The 19,428-nt window shown below is 36.8% G+C and overlaps 2 protein-coding genes across 2 annotated transcripts in view; one reads left to right on the forward strand and one right to left on the reverse strand.

Annotated features, from left to right (window-relative positions):
- LOC122060590 (L10-interacting MYB domain-containing protein-like) overlaps window positions 1-1,515 on the forward strand; it is a 3,424-nt gene extending 1,909 nt beyond the window's left edge. The window contains exons 2-3 of the mRNA XM_042623726.1: window positions 359-684; window positions 773-1,515. Of these exons, the coding sequence (XP_042479660.1) occupies window positions 364-684; window positions 773-1,375 (924 nt within the window). The 5' untranslated portion in view covers window positions 359-363 and the 3' untranslated portion in view covers window positions 1,376-1,515. The remainder of the gene's footprint in view (window positions 1-358; window positions 685-772) is intronic.
- Window positions 1,516-2,606: 1,091 nt separating this feature from the next.
- Window positions 2,607-16,831, reverse strand: LOC122061645 (dynamin-related protein 5A). The gene is made up of 16 exons (XM_042625058.1): window positions 16,410-16,831; window positions 14,623-14,686; window positions 14,403-14,507; window positions 13,901-14,002; window positions 13,444-13,494; window positions 13,256-13,317; window positions 11,940-12,030; window positions 11,405-11,469; window positions 7,097-7,291; window positions 6,811-6,930; window positions 6,544-6,614; window positions 6,171-6,396; window positions 5,468-5,518; window positions 3,889-4,117; window positions 3,368-3,507; window positions 2,607-3,106 (listed from the first exon to the last, which is right to left on the reverse strand). The coding sequence occupies exons 1-16, from the start codon at window positions 16,536-16,538 to the stop codon at window positions 2,978-2,980; spliced, it is 1,830 nt and encodes a 609-aa protein (XP_042480992.1). The 5' UTR covers window positions 16,539-16,831; the 3' UTR covers window positions 2,607-2,977.
- Between the last annotated feature and the right edge of the window lie 2,597 nt (window positions 16,832-19,428).

Raw genomic sequence — 19,428 nt, forward strand, 5'->3', positions numbered from 1 at the left:
TCTAGTCACCTGAGGAATCAGGATTCAGAAATCACAGAGAAATTCAGAAATGCAGTGATAGGAACCAAACTAGATAACAGTCAAAACAGGTCTGACGAGGCAGAAACTAGGTCGAATGATTAGTTTAATTAGTAGATAAAATTTGATGCAGATCTGATGGTCAGAGTGCAGGATATGGTGAAATCCTACTCTAAGAAGGGAACTGAAACTGTGAGCTAATAATGATCTGCTTTAATAAATAAGCAGCACTATTGACTGACTTTCTGCTTGCTTAACTTCTTGGTTTAAGTTTCTTACAATATTCTTATTAGCATCTTTTTTTTCTCTCTAACTTTCTGAGGTTTTCTATAAATGTCAGCTCCCATGGCTAGAAATAGTACCTATTCTATGAGATGGTCACAAACTGAGACCAATAGTTTCATTGAACTGATGAAAGAAAATGTGAAAAATGGCCACAAGACTGCCACTACATTCGACAAAATGGGATGGGATGACATAAAATCCCGTTTTGAGAAAACTATTGGAGGTCCCATTGGGAAAGAACAATTGCGTAACAAAATGAACAAGTTGCGAACAGAATATCAACAATTCAAGAAGCTACTTGACACTACTGGTTTTGGGTGGAACAAAGTTCTAAAGACAATCACAGTTGATGATGAGTCAGTTTGGGACAAGGCAATACAGGTACTTAAATGACCTCACCTATTAAGCTCTTGTTTTTAAATTATAATGTATAACTAGTATATTTCACTTGTTGTCACTACTTATGCAGGAAAATCCAACATGGTCTAAATTCAAGAAGCATGGATTATACTATTGGCCAGATTTGATTATAATATTTGGAGACGCATATGCACAAGGGAAATTGGGAACCAACAACGATGATGATATTGATGACACTCAAGAGGGAAATGAAGCTAATATTGAAATTGACACAAATACTCCTAGTACCCCAATGATTTTAGGCTTGAATGACATTGAGGACTTTCAGGAACACACAAACCGTAGCTCAACAAAGCGAAGGATTGATAGAACATCAACAACCCGAAGAAAAAGGAGCATGACTGGAGATGTTTCTAATACAATGGACTTATATGAGAAATACTTATCTATGAAAATTGAGAAGGCGGTCAGTACTTCTGTTACATCTCTAATTCGAGGTGGTGAAGCTTCATCTCGTAATCGTGATTTCAGTGCGAGTGCTTGTCAAGATATACTGTCCTCTATGACGGATCTAACAAAGGAGAAGTATTTAAAGGCTGTCGATCGTATATGTGTTGATCCAGTTTGGAGGGAGATCTTTATTACAGCGAATGACATTCAAAGGGTTTGGCTTTTAGATGGCTTGAACTTTCCTTGTTCCTTACATGTATGATATTTTTAAACCTGTTTGTTGAAGTGGGAGACGGTATTGAAATTTTATTTGTCATTAATTTTGGTGGCCATGGGTGATAATAGTGGCAAACATATGTTCAATTTATGCAAGTTTGGTAATTAATGGCCTTTTTGTGATAATTGATTGTGTAGACAAAAAATGGTCTACAACAGGTTTTACAAAACAGTACCTACTGATGTTTTGAAACCATTTCTGAAACAAGCTTACCAAACGGAAAATTGTGATTTTGATACGAAATGATTTTACTAGAAACCAATGAAGCCAAGTATTGAAATTTTATCTCAATTGTCAATTTCTGGCGACTATTGTTGTTTCTTTCTAAAAGTATTTATGGTTATTTTGAATTTTTGGACTAAACAGATTAATTGGAAACACTATCCATTTAATGTGAGAACTCTCCTAATGACATAGTTAGATATTATCCTTTTAATATCTATATTTCGCTCTACCCTTCTATGTGAAGTTTATATGATGGTTCTATAAGAAAAATGATACAGGAATTGTAACCGCTAATCGGCTAATGTATTGTAAGTGGTCTAGATTAGCAATGTGCAACTCAAATTGAGTGAACATATGTGATATTATTCATCGAACTGAGTTTCCTAATTGGGAGGGTCTTTTGAGAGATACTAAAACCCTATAGAGGTTTGTGAACCCTAGAATGATGGGTGAATCACCCTCTATGTGAAGGAAAACTTCTTCCTTTTCATATTATACATCTAACAAATATTTTATGGAAAAAGGCTGGGTAGACTAACACTGTTTGCATCTCTACCACCTTGGAGAAGTCCCCCTACCCCTCCATCCCCTGTCTCCAATTGATTGGGTTGCTAGCTCCAAGAAAGCTACCACTATGGCCTACCTCCCATATTTTACATGGCCTACCTCCCATATTTTACATGGTCAAGAGGATCCTACCTTAGGCACAGGCATACGTTTTAAACTTTTTAAATTGAACTTCCTATTCCCACTTCGAGTTGGAAGTGTATAGTAATTTGTCGGGTACTGATAGACATACATAGATATAGATATTATGTGTGTGAATATAAAAAGGGGAACTCGATTAAATTAAACTCTGAAATCTAACAATTTAGAGAATGTCCTCTATCCAACGGTCGCACTGGACATATCATCTATCCACAATCCACAATCCACAATCCACAATGCAGAACTGATGCATTGTGACAACTAGAAAAATAACTGACCTTAGTAACAATAACAATTAGCCTTTAATATATATAACCAAAAAAGAGTGTATGTTCGAAGATGACAAGAGGCAAAAGAATATGAAGAGCCTCTAATATGCATTTCTAACCCACATGTTAATAAGTTACGTAAACCCCTCAATCCCTCAACACGAATGAATGAATCGGTCCCAACTCTACAAATTCAAATGATATGGAAAAATGATTAGAAACTAACAAAACTGCGAGTGTGGGGAGCATTTCCCAAGCCACACCAATGGGTGGCACAAGGAGCAGATTTGTCAATAAGGAGTCCACATGGTCAGGAAGGAGAAAGAGTGAGAGGGTGTGGAAAATCGACAGCGTAGGAATTTTTATCACTAGAAGAAGAATCTTTCTATTTAGCCCAAGCAACTGCATCAATCTCTGCTTGGGCACTTCGGTATAACTCTAGCCTCTTAGCAAGGGAAGTCCGCCTCTCCATGACGGCTGGATCCTCATCCAACAAGGAAGCAAGATGTTTTGACTGCAAAATCAGAGATTTAAAAAGTCAACTTGATATCCTTCCTCTCAATTATAAATAGGAAACTAGTGATTCAGTTTTCCCTATCTTTGTGATGATTAACAATATTTGCTACACAGTGAAACTTATTAAGCTCCAGTCATCATAAGAATGATATATTTCTATTTCAATTTCCACTTTGGGAATGTTAAGGGAGTTACCATAAACAGTTCCACGGAAAGAAAAGGCAGTGTATGATCAAGTGAGAGGAAAACCAATCCTCACCTCCTTTTTACCCAACTCCACATAGAAATGATCAAGTAGTGAACGTTTGGCCTCTCGCACTTGACAATATACAACAGATTTTGGAATAGAGTTCCGCAGACTTCCACAGACCATGTTGACATAGGACAGGACGGTTGTTCCTGTCAGAGTACAAAGAAAATAAGACAAACCAACAAAGATTAGCAATGTAATAGAACTGAAAGGATGCAAAATGTCATTCGGTGAATATCAAGCAATGAAAATACTATATTAAACACTGATTTGAGTCTCCAAAAGTCTCAAAACTCCAGAGCCTCTGGGAAGACTCAATGACTAAACCCAGTCCATGGACTTCCAAGCAAAGCCTTTCAATATTTTATCAACAAGCACAAATTGATCACTCATCGAATACACCAAGCTAAGTTAATCAAGAACCAAGTACCTTACCTTGGTTGAGATCTATCTAGAAAAGAAAACAAGCAACCAAACAAAAACTAATAGAGATCTTAAGTCTACTTTCGTTCCATATAAGGGCTGCATACCTATTCGCCTGAGGTATGAATCATTATATCTATCAAAAATTGAATGTGTTGGGTTCCCCCCCTTCTCAACATCCTGAGGAAGCTTCCGGAAGAAATCAACTGTCAGGTAACTACTTTCCATGTCAACTAGTTTGAGGGTTGCTTTCTTGCTTTCTTCCTTCATCCTATCTAATGATTCGCATGCTGCATTTCCAACCTCCACTCTAAGAGTGGGATACTGCCTTAGCTCCTGTCACAAGGAAAATAAAATCCAATCAAAAACTAAAGAACTCAAGGATCAAGAATAAATATACTAATCATGAAATTTCCGTAAAGAACAAATATTCATGACCCACGAAATAATTTACAGACCTTTTCTGAATCATGATAGAATTTATTTACAGAGGTGGAAAACAAAGCAAGACCCAACAGGATGACTGCGGGTGGGAAGAATAAAGAAATGACAGGAAGACTAAACCAACACAAGCTCACTGTGGAACAACTGAACCAATAAATGCATCATACCCGTCCAATCTCATTAAAATAATTCATCTACCTGTTCGTTTTGCTAAATTTGAATGGCATACACTAATGTGATACCTAAATAGCAATCAAATGCACCACAATCAGACCTCATCCAGTCTCTCCTAAGTCATCAATAGAGCACCAAATGAATAAATCTCCATGTTTCACACTTTTTCCAGATGAAGTGCGATGTGAGGACAATTCTTGCCACCACAAGTGCCAGGTCCATGGGGCAAGCCAAGCAGAGATGTGATCAATTCTGAATTGGCGACCCAACTTTTGAACAATTCAATATTAACTATTTATTCTTCCCAAGCAACTAGGATGTTGTTTGAGAGGCGGAATAAAAACAAAAACAAAACAAACAAAAAGCAAAAGCCAAAAAACAAAAACTTCACAAGGAATTTTACTACTGCAAAATTTACCAGAATCAGATTGAGCTTTCTTAAATTTCTTTTTCCAAAGGAAAAGGAAAGTAACACTCCCCAGTATGGTTCAAGGAAGCACTGAAGCGGAATCGGCATAGGATTGGCCTCCACCAATTCAGATCCAGCCGGAATCGGTCAAAAACCCCAAGAATTGGCCAGATCGGGAGTGACCAATCCGCTCCTCATTCCTAAAACCATGCTCCGCTGTAAAATGCTTTGATACATTGTAAGAAACTTAAACCAACAAGTTTAGGGACTCAAATGATAGACCATCCACATTGCATGAAGATCAAGAATTAGCAATTCCAGATGCGAAATACAAAATCATGTGACTTCAATTTAACGCCAGCACAATTGCAAAAGGAAAATGTCATCCTTCCAATTAATCAGCGTATGAATTTACCTCACAAAAAGTTAGCAGGATTAAATACTAGAGTCTACAGGAGAACCTTTTTTTCCACGAATTTGAAGCACAAACGTATCAGATCATTAATTCAACTCTAACAAGCACTAAGTTTCATAAAAAGGAGGTACATTGGTCAATTATTACTGCCAAAAATATGCAACAGATTAAAAAACAACAGAGAGGGAGAGTTTTAGAAAACAACTAAAAGTAAAACAGGGCAGCAGCGTTGACGAGGATATACCATAGTTTCGCCAATAGCCTTGTGAACCAACTCCTTCAGTATAGAATGGACCTACGACAATAAACACCATACATTAGCAGCATATTATGGAATACAGGGGCAGAGTATGCTTGTACAAATACACATGCATTCACATACATACATGTGTGCATACGCACACACAAAGGGGTGTCACAACAAAATCTCCTTCACTTGCTGCATCTCTGACAATTTACCCACTCCCAACCAAAATTCATATGATTTATTAAAGCTGCTAAACCATAACCATTGGTGGAACTCAGGAACTCTGGCAGCATGTGTACAGTATACTTTCAGAGAAGGTCTCAGAGACCACAATGACAGAAGAGAGAAGGGAAGCAAAGGAAACATAAGTAAAGGAGTTAAGAATCTTGTAACACAAAATATCCATTACAATCAACGGTAATGGTTGTCAAGTTTAGGGAGCGTTAAAAACCACATATAGGAACTAATCATAAAGTGTTTCATTCAGACTAGGAATGGGACAAATTGCAGAAAATATACTTTAGTTTAAAGAGATTCTGATTATCATGGTTAGGTGGGATTCTAGAAACCAATCCACCAGATTCCAGGGAACTATCAGACAGTAACAAGAATGTAATCCAGTGTAATCTTCAGAGGACCTATAAAAGTTGTGTCTTTATTTAAAATTACTAACTTGCACGCTTTAGGTTTTAAGGCATACCGCATCAACAGCTGCCTCTGCAGGACCCCTTATGGTGACTAAAGAAGATTCAATGAGGCGGCGGTATCCTTGTTCTGGAGCTATCAAGTGAGGCTGGTACCCATCAGCTTCAGTAATTAGTTTTCTTACATTCTCCATAGCAAGTTGCTTGTCAAATTGCAACCTTTTTAAAGCTGCAGGAAGTTGATTATCAAACACATTGTAGATTTTATCACCACCTGGGCGCCTGTACAAATGAACGGAAATTGAAAAAGTTAATTCGGTAGTATGTGAACAAACAGTGAAACCCACGAGGTAATCCTGAAAAAAGGTAGACTTGCCAAGGAAGGGGAACCTTAACAATTAAACAAGGTGGAATATTAGTGATACATACACGCCATCTAGATGCTCTTTATATATTTGGTCAAAAACACGACAGATCTCCATGATCATGTATAATTTTCCCTGCACATAATGATAAAACCACCTTAAAACCTTTCACCTCAAGAGCTTAGGATCAAGAATCAGACATTGTCAAAAAGCCCTAATGCATTCTAGCCTTTTGACTGTGTCAGTTATTGTAAAATAGTTAAAGCGGTAAGCCGGTAAAGCCTTTTGATTAACACAATAAACCAAATAATGTTATATAAATAAATCTTACTCCAGCATCAGAAGCAATAGGCTTCCCAAGACGGCTCAACTCTGCTTCTAGGTCAACAATGCTTTTGCTAATAAGGGACTGGATGCCCGGGATTCGAGACCTGATAACAGTTTCCAAATGCTGCAACAGTAACCATATATGTAATTATATAAAGTGAACCAATTAAATAGTAAAAACAAGCATAAAAAGAATATGGTGGTTTACCAACAAATAATAGATATATCAACACAGTCCTCTCTATTCAAAATGAATGACATCCAGTAATACTAGAATACGTGCACTGTACCTTGGAAAGCATCTTTCCAAGATGCTCGGAGCCCATTCTTTGAGCAAGATGCTTGTACTCTGGGCTAGTTGCAAAATACTCACGCTCTCTACGCCGAGCAGCAATCATGTCAACACTTTTATTAATATCAGCTTGAGAACGATTAACAACACCAATCCAAGGAAACTGTAACTTATATGATTTGCCTTCCAATATCTGAGCAACAAAAAGAGTGTTAGTAAGATCAAGGCCAATACAGAAAGCCACTTCCTAACATAAATTAAACTATTCAACAGGTATAATTCAAAACTCTCCATGCATCTACATGTCTCCTGACTGTTTTCTTTAATATAGACAGCAGTGTAACAATGTCCATAGTGGTCAAGGTGACAGTTGACACCTTGGCAGCCAAGCATTTTTTTTAATATATAATTTTATTTTATTTTTATTCCAATTATAATATTTTTATTTGCTGGTGCACAGATTTTTCACGCACTAACTACATGGAGTAAAATTTATAAAGAGAGAAGAAGGAAAGAAGAAAAGAGGATAAGACACTGAATTGCTGAGAACGACACAGACTGTGTCTTCATTCAGGTCGGAAACAATGGAGTGACTGGGACTTCAGCTCCAGCGACCAATGCAAACCAAGGATTTGGCAAACCCTGGAAAGTCTCTTCCTTCTTCTTCCCTTTCCTTCTCTATTTCATTTTATTTGTTCCTCCCCCCCCCCCCCCCCCCCACACACTGAATTGCTGAGAATGACACATACTGTGTCTTCATTCAGGTCGGAAACAATGGAGCAACTGGGACTTCGGCTCCAGCGACCAACTGCAAACCAAGGATTTGGCAAACCTTGGAAAGTCTCTTCCTACTTCTTCCCTTTCCTTCTCTATTTCATTTTATTTGTTCCTTCCCCCCCCCCCACCACACACACACTGAATTGCTGAGAATGGCACATACTGTGTCTTCATTCAGGTCGGAAACAATGGAGAGACTGGGACTTTGGCTCCAGTGACCAACTGCAAACCAAGGATTTGGCATGGAAAGTCTCTTCCTTCTTCTTCCCTTTCCTTCTCTATTTCATTTTATTTGTTCCTCCCCCCCCCCCCCTCCCCTCATTTTTTTTCTTTTCTTGCATGTAGGATCAGTTTTAAGGGGTTGTGCAGAGACGTTGGGGAAGAGAGGAGAGTGGAGAGAAGGAGTTGCATAAAGCAATGTTCATTTTAATCAATATAAGCACTCCAACTTTAGGAAACATGAACATGTGTCTACAAACTCTCCCTGTGGCCCCCGTGCTGGTGCAAGGACAACACAACCAGGTTGCATTCTCTCACCTATCATTTTTTTTTTATCAAAAGGATGTATCTCACTTTGGCTCTTCATCGTCATAGGGATTCAAGTATAGTAACTGATGTGGTTAAGGGTACCCGATTGAGCCAACTAGACCTCGCAAGACTTTATTTTGGCCAATGGTTAGGTTTCATGGGCCTTGGGATTGTTATTTTTGGATTTATTGACATAAAATGGGCCAAATTTATAAGCCCATAAAATGGGGGAAAAGTTAGTACACGGGATTAGTAGTTGAGCTTTATGTGTTTGAGTTAGATTAGAATAGTTAATAGCTAGATAAAAACCTTTTTTTTTTTAAGTATATTTACTTTATTCAGTGTGTGAATGTGATTAGGAGTCTTTTACGAGTAAATTTAGGAATTTTAGAAGGTCTTTGTATAATTAGAAATGGATTTGAGTAAACAATACGGGTTTTTGTTTAAGACTTTTGGTGCTTCCGAGCGGTGCAAATGGGATTGGTATCTCATATCTAATTTCTTCTCTTATATTCCCCTCTTCTCTTTTCTTCCTCCAAAGCAGATCAATCTCATCTCGCTCCCCCCACCCCTTCCATCGATCTGAATTCTTCCCTTGAGATCCATAATCTGGATTTTCATATTGCATTAATTGAAACAGAGATGAACCTGCCCATGGATGTCTATGCTTTCAAGAATGGAGTTAAATTTTTCCAACATTAAAACTGCTATTTTTTCAATAAATGAAGGGAAAAGTAAAAATTTCGTCTTGCAGTCTATGGTGGAGATGTTATCAGAGATCAATAAAATCATCGTTGAATCTAAAGATGATGTTTTCGTCAAATTTTCAACTTCTCAGTATTGTGATGGTGACTACTGTGAGATATTTGGAGCTTCCAAATGCATCATTAAAGTGGGTCAAGAGTGGTTGGAAGCACAAAGGGCATTATTGATAGTGACAAAAATTTGTGTACTCTAAATCCTTCTCATCTACCACAAACGTTTGCTCTTCGAGGACTGGTCGACGCAATTTGCACAAAGCCTAAAGAGGAAACATTAGCAATCCAAATACAAGAACTGCAAGTAACAACAAACATATACGAGAATATTGTGGTTAATGACGTGGACACAACTCTGCTTGTTCGATCCCCTTGCAAAGAACATGAGATTGAAGCTGAGGATTTGATTAAAGGTCCAAATTAAGACATGGAGCCCCCAATGATAGATTCTAATCAGAGACACACAACTTGACGTTATTCATAAGGAGATCAAAACAGTTGACTATCTTCTTCCTCCACAAATCTTGCAAGTAAAAAATCCAATTGTTGCTGATTTTTATGAGAAGCATTGGATCAACATCAAGTCAAAGCAAATGTTAGATGATGTTGATCGAGTGGTGTTGATTCTCCCCTACTATAAAACTTGATGACTAGTTTTTTCCAACACCAGGAGAATTGATGCACTTAAGGGTGTTCAATTGGGCCAATTGGATCTTGGAAGACTTGGTTTGGTTCTATGGGCCTTGGGCTTTTTAATTTTGGGTTTCTTAATGTAATGGACCTAATTTATAAGCCCATAAAGTGAGGATAAATACGGGATTAGTAGTTAAGTGTTTGAGTTAGATTAGAATACTTAATAGATAAATAAATTTTTGCTTTTATTTTATTTACGTTATCGAATGTGAGTGTGATTAGGAGTCTTTTATGAGTCAATTTAGGAATTTTAGGTCTTTATATATGAGGTACACCCCCCTCAATTTTGACCGACTATCAAACCAAATCAACCCCAGATGGCTTGCCGATGTGCAAAGTTATTTAGTCCAATAATGCCGCAGGTTGCTGGAAACTAGAGGGAAACATAGCTAAGAACTGAAACAAAATATGGGTGGTGTATACCTGGGAAATAAGTTCAGACGATAAAGGAAAAAAGAAGATCAGAGGATCGAGTTGAGAAGGGGGTGAATCTTGCACAACACAGCCACCCAGGCTCTCACAAACTTAGTTCATTATTCCATTCATCTAATATGCCCAATGAATTGTGTTACAAGCATATTTATAAAACAAAATTGAAGTTTCCTAATTGTAGTCTAATTCTGAAATAGAAATAAAATCTAACTCTTAACTCCTAATCAGGTAACCCAATCTGAATCTATAATAGAATCAAACTCTAAAAATAAAAATGGCATGGAACGCTAGCTCAAGTAAAAGATTACAAGACTAATCCAAATAAGTAAATAAACTATTAATATCCTACTAGACCCAAATCCCAATTTGGGCTTGGTTCCCGGTTGGGGCTCTCCAACAGGCTCGGCCCTATCAAGGAAGTATTCCTGCATCACCTCCTTAACTTATAAAGTACGTTTTCCATTTATAGAAAGGCAAATGAAGAATAGAGGGAGCAGAGGATGAAACAACCCCAAAAGAAAATGGGAGTACCCAATGGCACATTCCCTGCCAATGTGTCAATGCTTAACAGCATCCATGTTGTTAGAAGTCTTCTTCTCTTTTCACATGTCAACATCCATTAACGCACAGATAAGTAAACACAATTAATCAAATTGCTAAAATCCACAATGTTTTTGCAGACCATTGCCTACACCCACGCCCCCACCAAAAATTCAGAGTCGACATTTGTATCTAAAGGCATATAAGAAATGTCATAATATTTTGTCAAACAGCCCTTATCCCCACCTAATATCACCACTGAAGGTCAAAAAACACTGTGCCTCAATCATTCCATTTAGTCAGTTAGAATAATGGATACCACTCAAGTAGCAAGGGTTAAAAAGAACTGAGCAACCATTATAATCCAACTAGAGGATTCCTTCTTCCACACTAGACCATTATTGTCTATGTTTCATTTGCATTCATAATCCAACACCAAAATGAAAAAAGTTTTGGAATAAAGAATACCAATCAGATTGATGGCTTCAACACTTGAATCCAACAATAGCTTCTTTTTTTTTGAACAATAGTAAATTATCATGGAGAATACCATTTGGACAAATATTTAGCTAACTTACATCAACTGCATTTGTACCCTTGTCCATAAGATCAATCTTGGTTAAGACACCAATTGTCCTCTCTCCTGGAAAGTTTAAACAAATAAAATCAGGAATCGGAAATAGTGACTTCTACAAACATTAATATTTATATACAAAATAAGGGAAAATGATGGCATGGGCACACTGCCGGTATCATGCGCCCTCTAACCTCTCACACTCTCTCTCCTCCCTGACATGTGGGCCCCTCCCTATATACAAAACCGTGTGGCAACCCCTCCCTTGCTCCCACTGGCATGGCATGGGAGATTCCATCCCACACAGCCAGCATGTTGATCCCCTACCCATAAAATAAATAGTCTGCAGAACAGATTTTTAGATTTAAAAATAATAATAATAATAATAAAAAAAATAAATAAAAAAATAAAAAAATCCTTCAGAAATTTACATCGCAAAATCTCAACAAACAGATCTATGAGTTTTTTTTTTTTTTTTTTTGGGGGGGGGGGTTGTTGGGGGAGGTCTATCTAACGTAGACAACATTGCAAAAGCTTACCTTTAGGGTCTACCTCACGGGAGATCTTAATTGCATCAGAAGTAGCAAGATCTTGATTGGCAGGTGAAATTGCAAGAATTATACAATTGGGCTGTAATGTAAAAGGCAAAGTTAAGAGGCTATAACATTTACATTTTCCTTCCATGCATATAAACTGAGAAAAAATGAAACTTTTGAACAGAACAGAAAGTCTGGATCACAGAGAGAGAGAGAGAGAGAGAGAGAGAGAAAGAGATGAACATTTAGATGATAAACATACTATCATCCAAAAACTAAAACAGAAGGCTGCAGGCTATTGTTTCTGTAAATGGGAGAGAAAAAAACAACAAATGGCCATCTTGACCAGATGCTACAAAAGAAACATGATCATAATAATATTAGGGGTTAGCAGTTCCACTAAACCAGATATCACGAAGGCATTATCATGCATATGGGACCCACAGATAGGTCTGGCACATGTGTCTCTTGCAAAGAAGATGGGGACACACCCCTAAGTACATCCTAGTCAAGAGATTGTAGAAGGCAAAGATCAACCTAACCACAAAATCAGAAGCAGTAATCTTTACTAGAATATATGACAATACACAATAATAATTTTAGCGAGGCAGCACAACTTAAGCTATAGATCAGAATATTAAGAAAAAACAGGCTAATCTAAACATCATATATGTGGTGTGTTCCATGTACCCTAGGCATAGTTGTCAAGGCTTCTCCTAAGTATCCAAGTGCCTTGGTCACCTTGTGTCCAGGCCCCCCTCCAATGCCTTGGATCACCAAGATGCTGTGATAACTATAGCCCCAAGCCCACTCCACTAGTCTGGTATCAGAGGACAATGCCGCAACCTAAATATAGCATAATCTTCATCCTCTCCAACTTAAGATATCAGTAGTAGCTTATTCAACCTGTGTCAGCAGTTTATTCATATTTACCAGACTGGGAGGTTCTTCTATTGCTGCTGCTCCTAAATCTTTTGATCATCGCACAAATGCCTCCAAAAATTAGAAACTCAAAGTTAAAACATCTGAGCTTAACTACTCATTATTCAACTCATGTTTATATAACATGGTCATAATTTATCAAGCAGCAGTTGAACCAACACATATTTATAAAACCCAAAAGTGATCATTTTAGTCCAGAACACTAAACCAGAAAATGCAATATTTAATTCAAGATAGATATTTCCAATTACAGATGTGGAAAATGCCTCAGTAACGACAGAAGCCTGTAAGTCCTCAGACATGGCAGAAAACATAGCTAAGAGATCATAATATTTCCATGGTACCAATTAGATTTCAGGACTAACAATAAGAATTACCTTTTCAATATAGGAGCGAACCATATTCTCAATGTCATGCACAATACTATCAGGTTGACCCTCTATAGTTCCAAATAAATTAGTCAGTATCAAATAATGGGAAGTATAAATGAACTGAGAAGAAAATATTTAAAAGGGGGAGAAACTGTAACACAATTTAAGAAGCGGGCCTTAGGTAAAGAACCTACCAACAGCTACTTTTGTAAGTCCAGGAAGGTCAATCAACGTCAAGTTTACAACTGCCAAAGTTCAAAGTATCATCAGAAACTAAGAAATGAGAAGCAAATCTATCAATATTACGCTGCATATTATATATAAAGCCTTGACAATTCCCAAAGTTCAAAGAATCATCTGAAAGTAAGAAATGAGAAGCAAATCTATACATTCCAGTGTCCTTTTAGTCAAAAGGAATATTTCATAAAATTTTCATTAAGTTAAGATGGCTAATTAAGAGATACCTCAGTTTCATACTATAACAAAATCAGAGAAAACTGAATTCAATGGCAATAGTGGACTGATCTAAAAAGAAATCAGAATATGATCCCCAGTAGCATTAATCAGCAAACAACCCACATATGAAACTGCGATTAAATCTCAGAGATAACCAGCATGTGAAACTAAATGTAGTTAACATCCCCATCTCACCATTAGGAGAATAGATACTAAGATGAATAGGAACAGTGGATATTTGTTTCGAGCGTCCCGTCTCTCTATCAGTCTCATCTGAGATCTCCTTCCTCACAGCAGCTAAAAAGTATAAATCAGACAAGTATATAAGATAAGATAATAAATTAGGGGCAGGGAAACAAATACTTAGATAATGAAACATATACGTAAAAGAACTATATTAGGAAGTAAAAAACATAGCCATATCAACGAAATAGCTGAGGATGACATATGACAAGAACGTGAAATGGAACCAAAAAAATAATTACATTAAAGTGAAAATATATAAGGAAACAGTAAAATAACATAGACAAAATAAAAACCATAGTTGTCACGGCATCTAAGGCAACCCAAGGTGTTGGACAGGGTCAAGTCGCAAGGCATTCAAAGCACTCGCCTGGACAACTATGGTATAAAATACAGGCAACGTTTTGAAAGGAATCCAAATTGATCACCCATTGTGCTGACAAGAGATGTTTACCAAAATCGGTGAACCTCTTTCTTGGGAGGTGAAGGAATTCTGCATACTCTCTTCCTTCATCAATCCTCTGAAGCTGTAACACAAGTGGACGCCGAGTAACAATACCTACGTAAAGTATGGTTACATTATTCCTCTAATATTTAAGGAAAACGTGTAACAACAAAAAAGTAAAAGATTAACCCAATGGATGAGAGAATGTTTTAGAAGTGAAATAAATTACCAGATCCACGAGGCAAGAAGTCCTTTCCCACAACACTTTCCAAGACTGAAGATTTCCCTGAACTCTGTGAAATATTTCCAAACAATGCAGAGCAAAAAAAAAAATTATCACAATGGAACTAAATGTTTCAGGCAAATTGTACTTGAGAAGTCAAAAATATTTTCATTTTCCTGCAATAAGTGAAGAATTAAATCATCTGTACAAAGCCTTCCAACAATCTGTTTTTAAACAATCCTTGTAAGATCAATACCGGACATTTGAAAGTGGTTGGTTAACTTCAACTTGTAAGTCGATGGTTTTAATTAAGAGAACTAAAAATGCCTGAAGAAGAACAATCTTGTAAGATCACTACCAGACATTTGAAAGTGGTTGGTTAACTTCAACTTGTAAGTCGATGGTTTTAAGTAAGAGAACTAAAAATTCCTGAAGAAGGTCAAAACGTATTTTAGAAGGGATGCACTCAAAATAATAGAAGAGAACATGGCTACACCGACTTCTGTGCGTTGAAAAGTCCTCACAACCTTTTCGGATTACAACAGCAGTCAATCATTTCTCTGTACTGCGACGGCATATCACCTCTGAGATCATTGCTCATTAGACAAATTCATCTAACAAGGTTTTCAAATTAAAGATGTATTGTGCGCTGGGGGTAAGAAAGTGGGGAAGGTTACTGGAAATCTCAGACTACTCATGAATCAGAGGAAATTAATATCCAAATTTATAGATTCTACCACAACATTCAGCTACCTAAAATTGAAACTGTTACTTCTTTCCAATTTAAAAGGACTAAAGCATTAATTAGCTTCAGTTGTAGCATTTACAGAGGACCATCATAAGAATTCTCATAATTGCTGCCAAAAATATTCAAATGTCAAAACTACAATTTGAAATGTACTCCGTCAGAAAAAAAAAATTATCCCTGAGTAAACACGCAACAGAAAAACTAAGAACATAGAACACTTGGTAGACTTTTCCTCGACAAGATATAAATAGGTTTTTGGAGTTAAAGTATAGGCCAGTATTCACATACAGTCCCAACTTTAAAGAAAAAAATTTTAGATGATCAAAGTAGAAAAACCTATTCAGAACCAAAACAGAAAAACTAAGAACATAGAACACTTGGTAGACTTTTCCTCGACAAGATATAAATAGGTTTTTGGAGTTAAAGTATAGGCCTGTATTCACATACAGTCCCAACTTTAAAGAAAAAAATTTTAGATGATCAAAGTAGAAAAACCTATTCAGAACCAAAACAGGATAAAAATGATCCAATCAGACTAGATCCAAACGGTAATATATCAAAAATTAAAAGTCAACATTTAAACATAGCAAAAATATCTGTGGTCAACAATTGACTGTACATGAAAACTTGCATACGATTTTAATATATTCCCAGAAGAAATTCAATCCCCAGGAACGAGCCTACTTTTCAACACGAATCGGTGTAACCACGAACTTGAGCATCTCAAGCATTTGCGGCCAGTAAGCTTATATTCCAAGAAAATAGAATAATATAAATCTAAGAACTAGGTATTCCACATGAAAAAAGGCTAAAATTGACAGATAAATCTCAAACAGAAATAGGTAACAGATCAATAAAAAAGTAGGAAACGAATGCCACTCGAAAATAAAACCAGTTACTAGCGTGATCTCGCATTTAAGATGTACCAAATCATTGAAAAACCATAAGCAAGTGAAAGCCTAACCATACGAAAATAAACAATCAACCAAGATTTCATCATCCGAAATTCAAGAAGAAAGAAAACTATGTAAGATCCAGAACTTACCTGTCCACCGACGACAGCGATCGCTGGTAAAGAATCCCACAAGGTCGGCAATGCGCTCTCTTCTCCATGGTCACCTAGAGCAGTACAAGCCCTCTGCAACTTGTTCACCAAAGAGATCAAATTATCCATGTTGTCTTCTCTACCTCAGAGAAGAAAATCAAGACCAATCGATATGAAAAAGTGGATCAAGAAATGCAACTCGGAGCTGGTCGGCGATATAAAATTGAAGCCGAAGGATTTTCGCAAGCGATTAAGCTCGTAGATCGGGAGAGATTGGACAGAAATCTGCAATGCCGACCTTCGTTTCAGAAATCAAAGATCAGAGATCAGAACTCAGATGAGAGAAATGAATCGTCAGTTATAAAGAGAACAGAGACGACTGAGTCTGCGTGCCTCCGTGGTAAAAAGGAGATTGGCAAGCGAACCGCGTCCTCCTTAGTTTTATATTTTGAATTCCATTTCAGGCTTCTCCTGTATCAGACAGGTGGTAATTTGACTAAATTGCCCTTGAGATTATTTCGTTTTCGATTTTAGTTCCAACTACACAGATCCCTATTGGTCGGTTGGTTTGGTCCGGTTGGCTTTCGTTGGTTTCTTCCTATATCGACTCGGTCCAGTTCAGACCAGTAAGGGTTTTATTAACGTAAGCCCAAGCCAAAACCAATAATTATTGGCCCAGTCGGTTTCAATTAACCGATCCTAGTGCATGTCTGGGGCCTAATTATCGGAATTGAAGCCTCTCCCGTGCCACTAGAGTTTCAACATGAATCTAATGGTTGGGAGGACTTGAGCACGCATCCCTACTCATGGACCCACACCCTTAGGTCCTCTCAACCATTGAATACCCACTGGAGGCCCAGTGCCATTGGATAAGATCTGAATTCCTAATTATTTGTCTTGTATCTCATCTTTAGATAATCACACTTTAAGTAAATGAGCCCTTAACCTAAATTCAAAAAATGATCATTGGATCATGGAAGATTTGAAGCTCTTAGGATTTTCAAATTTTCAAACCGAGTACAGCAAAGATGGAAGATGGTTTGACTCCGAGTCCCCGACTAGTCTGGTTTGGTACTTTGTAGATTGGGGCCATTGGGCCAATCCAACCAAGAGCAAATTCTGGGTTTGCCTATGACAAGGGCAGTTGCAAATATTGTCTTTAATTGATTTGGGAAAGCATTTTTACATTTTCACCTGCCATGTCTCACACGCTCTAATGATGACAACAAGTGAGCAATTTCCACCTTTTACCCACAAGGCCACAACACAACACAACACAGAAAAAAAAAAAAAACAAAACAAAACAAAACAAAACAAAAAAAAAAACCTTATGAAAATCATCTGCAGTCGCTTCGCATTGGCACAATGAGCATTGGGCGGTTAAGAACCCCTTGGGGCATGTGTTCAAATTCTCTAAATCGTTTGATGTTTATGCTCGTTCCAGAGGATGTAGACTTGAATTTTACGATCCTTCTTTGAAGTGGAACTAAGACTGCATACATTATAACATTTTCCATACTTTGTAATCGAGGAAGTCTCCTATACTAAGTAACCTTTTTTTTTTTTTTTCATACAACTAGAAGGGAGAGGTGAGTCTAATGAAAGATATTTAATAATAAGAAAAAATGTGGTCTTGGCATGCCCCACTATCATCCATTGGTCCCGCAGCACTACTCGGGGGCTTGTCTTTAGGGCTATGGTCATTACCATGGAGCACCCTTTTTCATTACAAAAAAAGACAAGAAAAAATGTTGGGGCTACGAGTGGAATGCGAATAAAAAGTGCATAAAAATCTTCACTCTGACATCATGGGTTTCTTTCTCCCTAATTACAAACAAACTTTGTTTATTTCCACCTAAAATTTTATAATCTTACTTTATACTTCCATCTCCATGCATAAAGTATTGTTCCATTGTAAATTTTAGGGCTCTTATTTTACTTCCAATGAAACCAATACTTCTGTGCAAAAAATTTGAATTTGATTTTTCTATATGACCGTTAAGGAACGGACACCCAATGACCGTTAACGCATCTAGGTTATAGATTTCTTTTTCTTGGTAAGGAATCTAGATTCTGGATTGTCATTTGCAAATTTCAAATCAATTTGAATGTGGCCCAACCTTTCTGTGATGGCACTTGAAATTTTAATTCTTCTAATGGTGGCAGAGGTGTGATGATTAGAAAGCATAATGGATGTTTGTGTAGGCATTTCTGGGGTATTTCTACGACAGTGATGAAAGATGAAGCAATTGGGGACATAGTTATTAAATTCGGATTCGAAAATTATTGGAGTGAAGAATTATTCAAGTTAATTCGTTTTATTAATTCAATGATTCTGTCAAAATATTAGTAAAAAAAGCAGAGATAATAAAATTCGAGTTTGGATTTAGATTCGAGAATTATTTTTTTACAAAAATAAAAAAGTGAACAAAAAAATGGGATATTATTTTTAATAGTTGCAATATTTGTTTCATATTATCTATGAATTATCATATGTACATAACATACAAATGATATAAAAATAAAAATTTTAATTTTAAAGATAAAAATATTAGATTTTGCTCTTTTTTTTTTCTAAACTCATTTTCTATTACTCAAATAATTGAATCAGAGAAAGAGAGACTGAGAGAGGGGACTAAGCACAAATTCAGCTAGACCCATGTCACCCACCATGAGCATGTTCACCTTAAAAACTAAAGAAAAAGTAACAACTGTAAGACTTAGTCAAACCAAAATGGGATGAGAGATTATTTTATTTTATTTTATTTTTTGTAGAAATATGAAAGATTATCTCAAGAAAAATAAGCTTTGTTGGTTTCTGTTAAGAAAAGAAGAAAAATAACATTATGATAATCAAGAATTAAAGTATCAGTATCGGTCGTCGTATCGATCGGTCAAAATTAAGTTACGTATCAGAGGGTATTGTATCGTATCGGAGATACGCTAAGATACGCTAAAGATACGCACATAAATGGATAGGGAACATATTTTTATATACTTTTGCATAAAAAAAAAAAAA

The sequence above is a fragment of the Macadamia integrifolia genome, chromosome 14 (assembly GCF_013358625.1).
Source record: "Macadamia integrifolia cultivar HAES 741 chromosome 14, SCU_Mint_v3, whole genome shotgun sequence".
Classification (NCBI taxonomy): domain Eukaryota; kingdom Viridiplantae; phylum Streptophyta; class Magnoliopsida; order Proteales; family Proteaceae; genus Macadamia; species Macadamia integrifolia.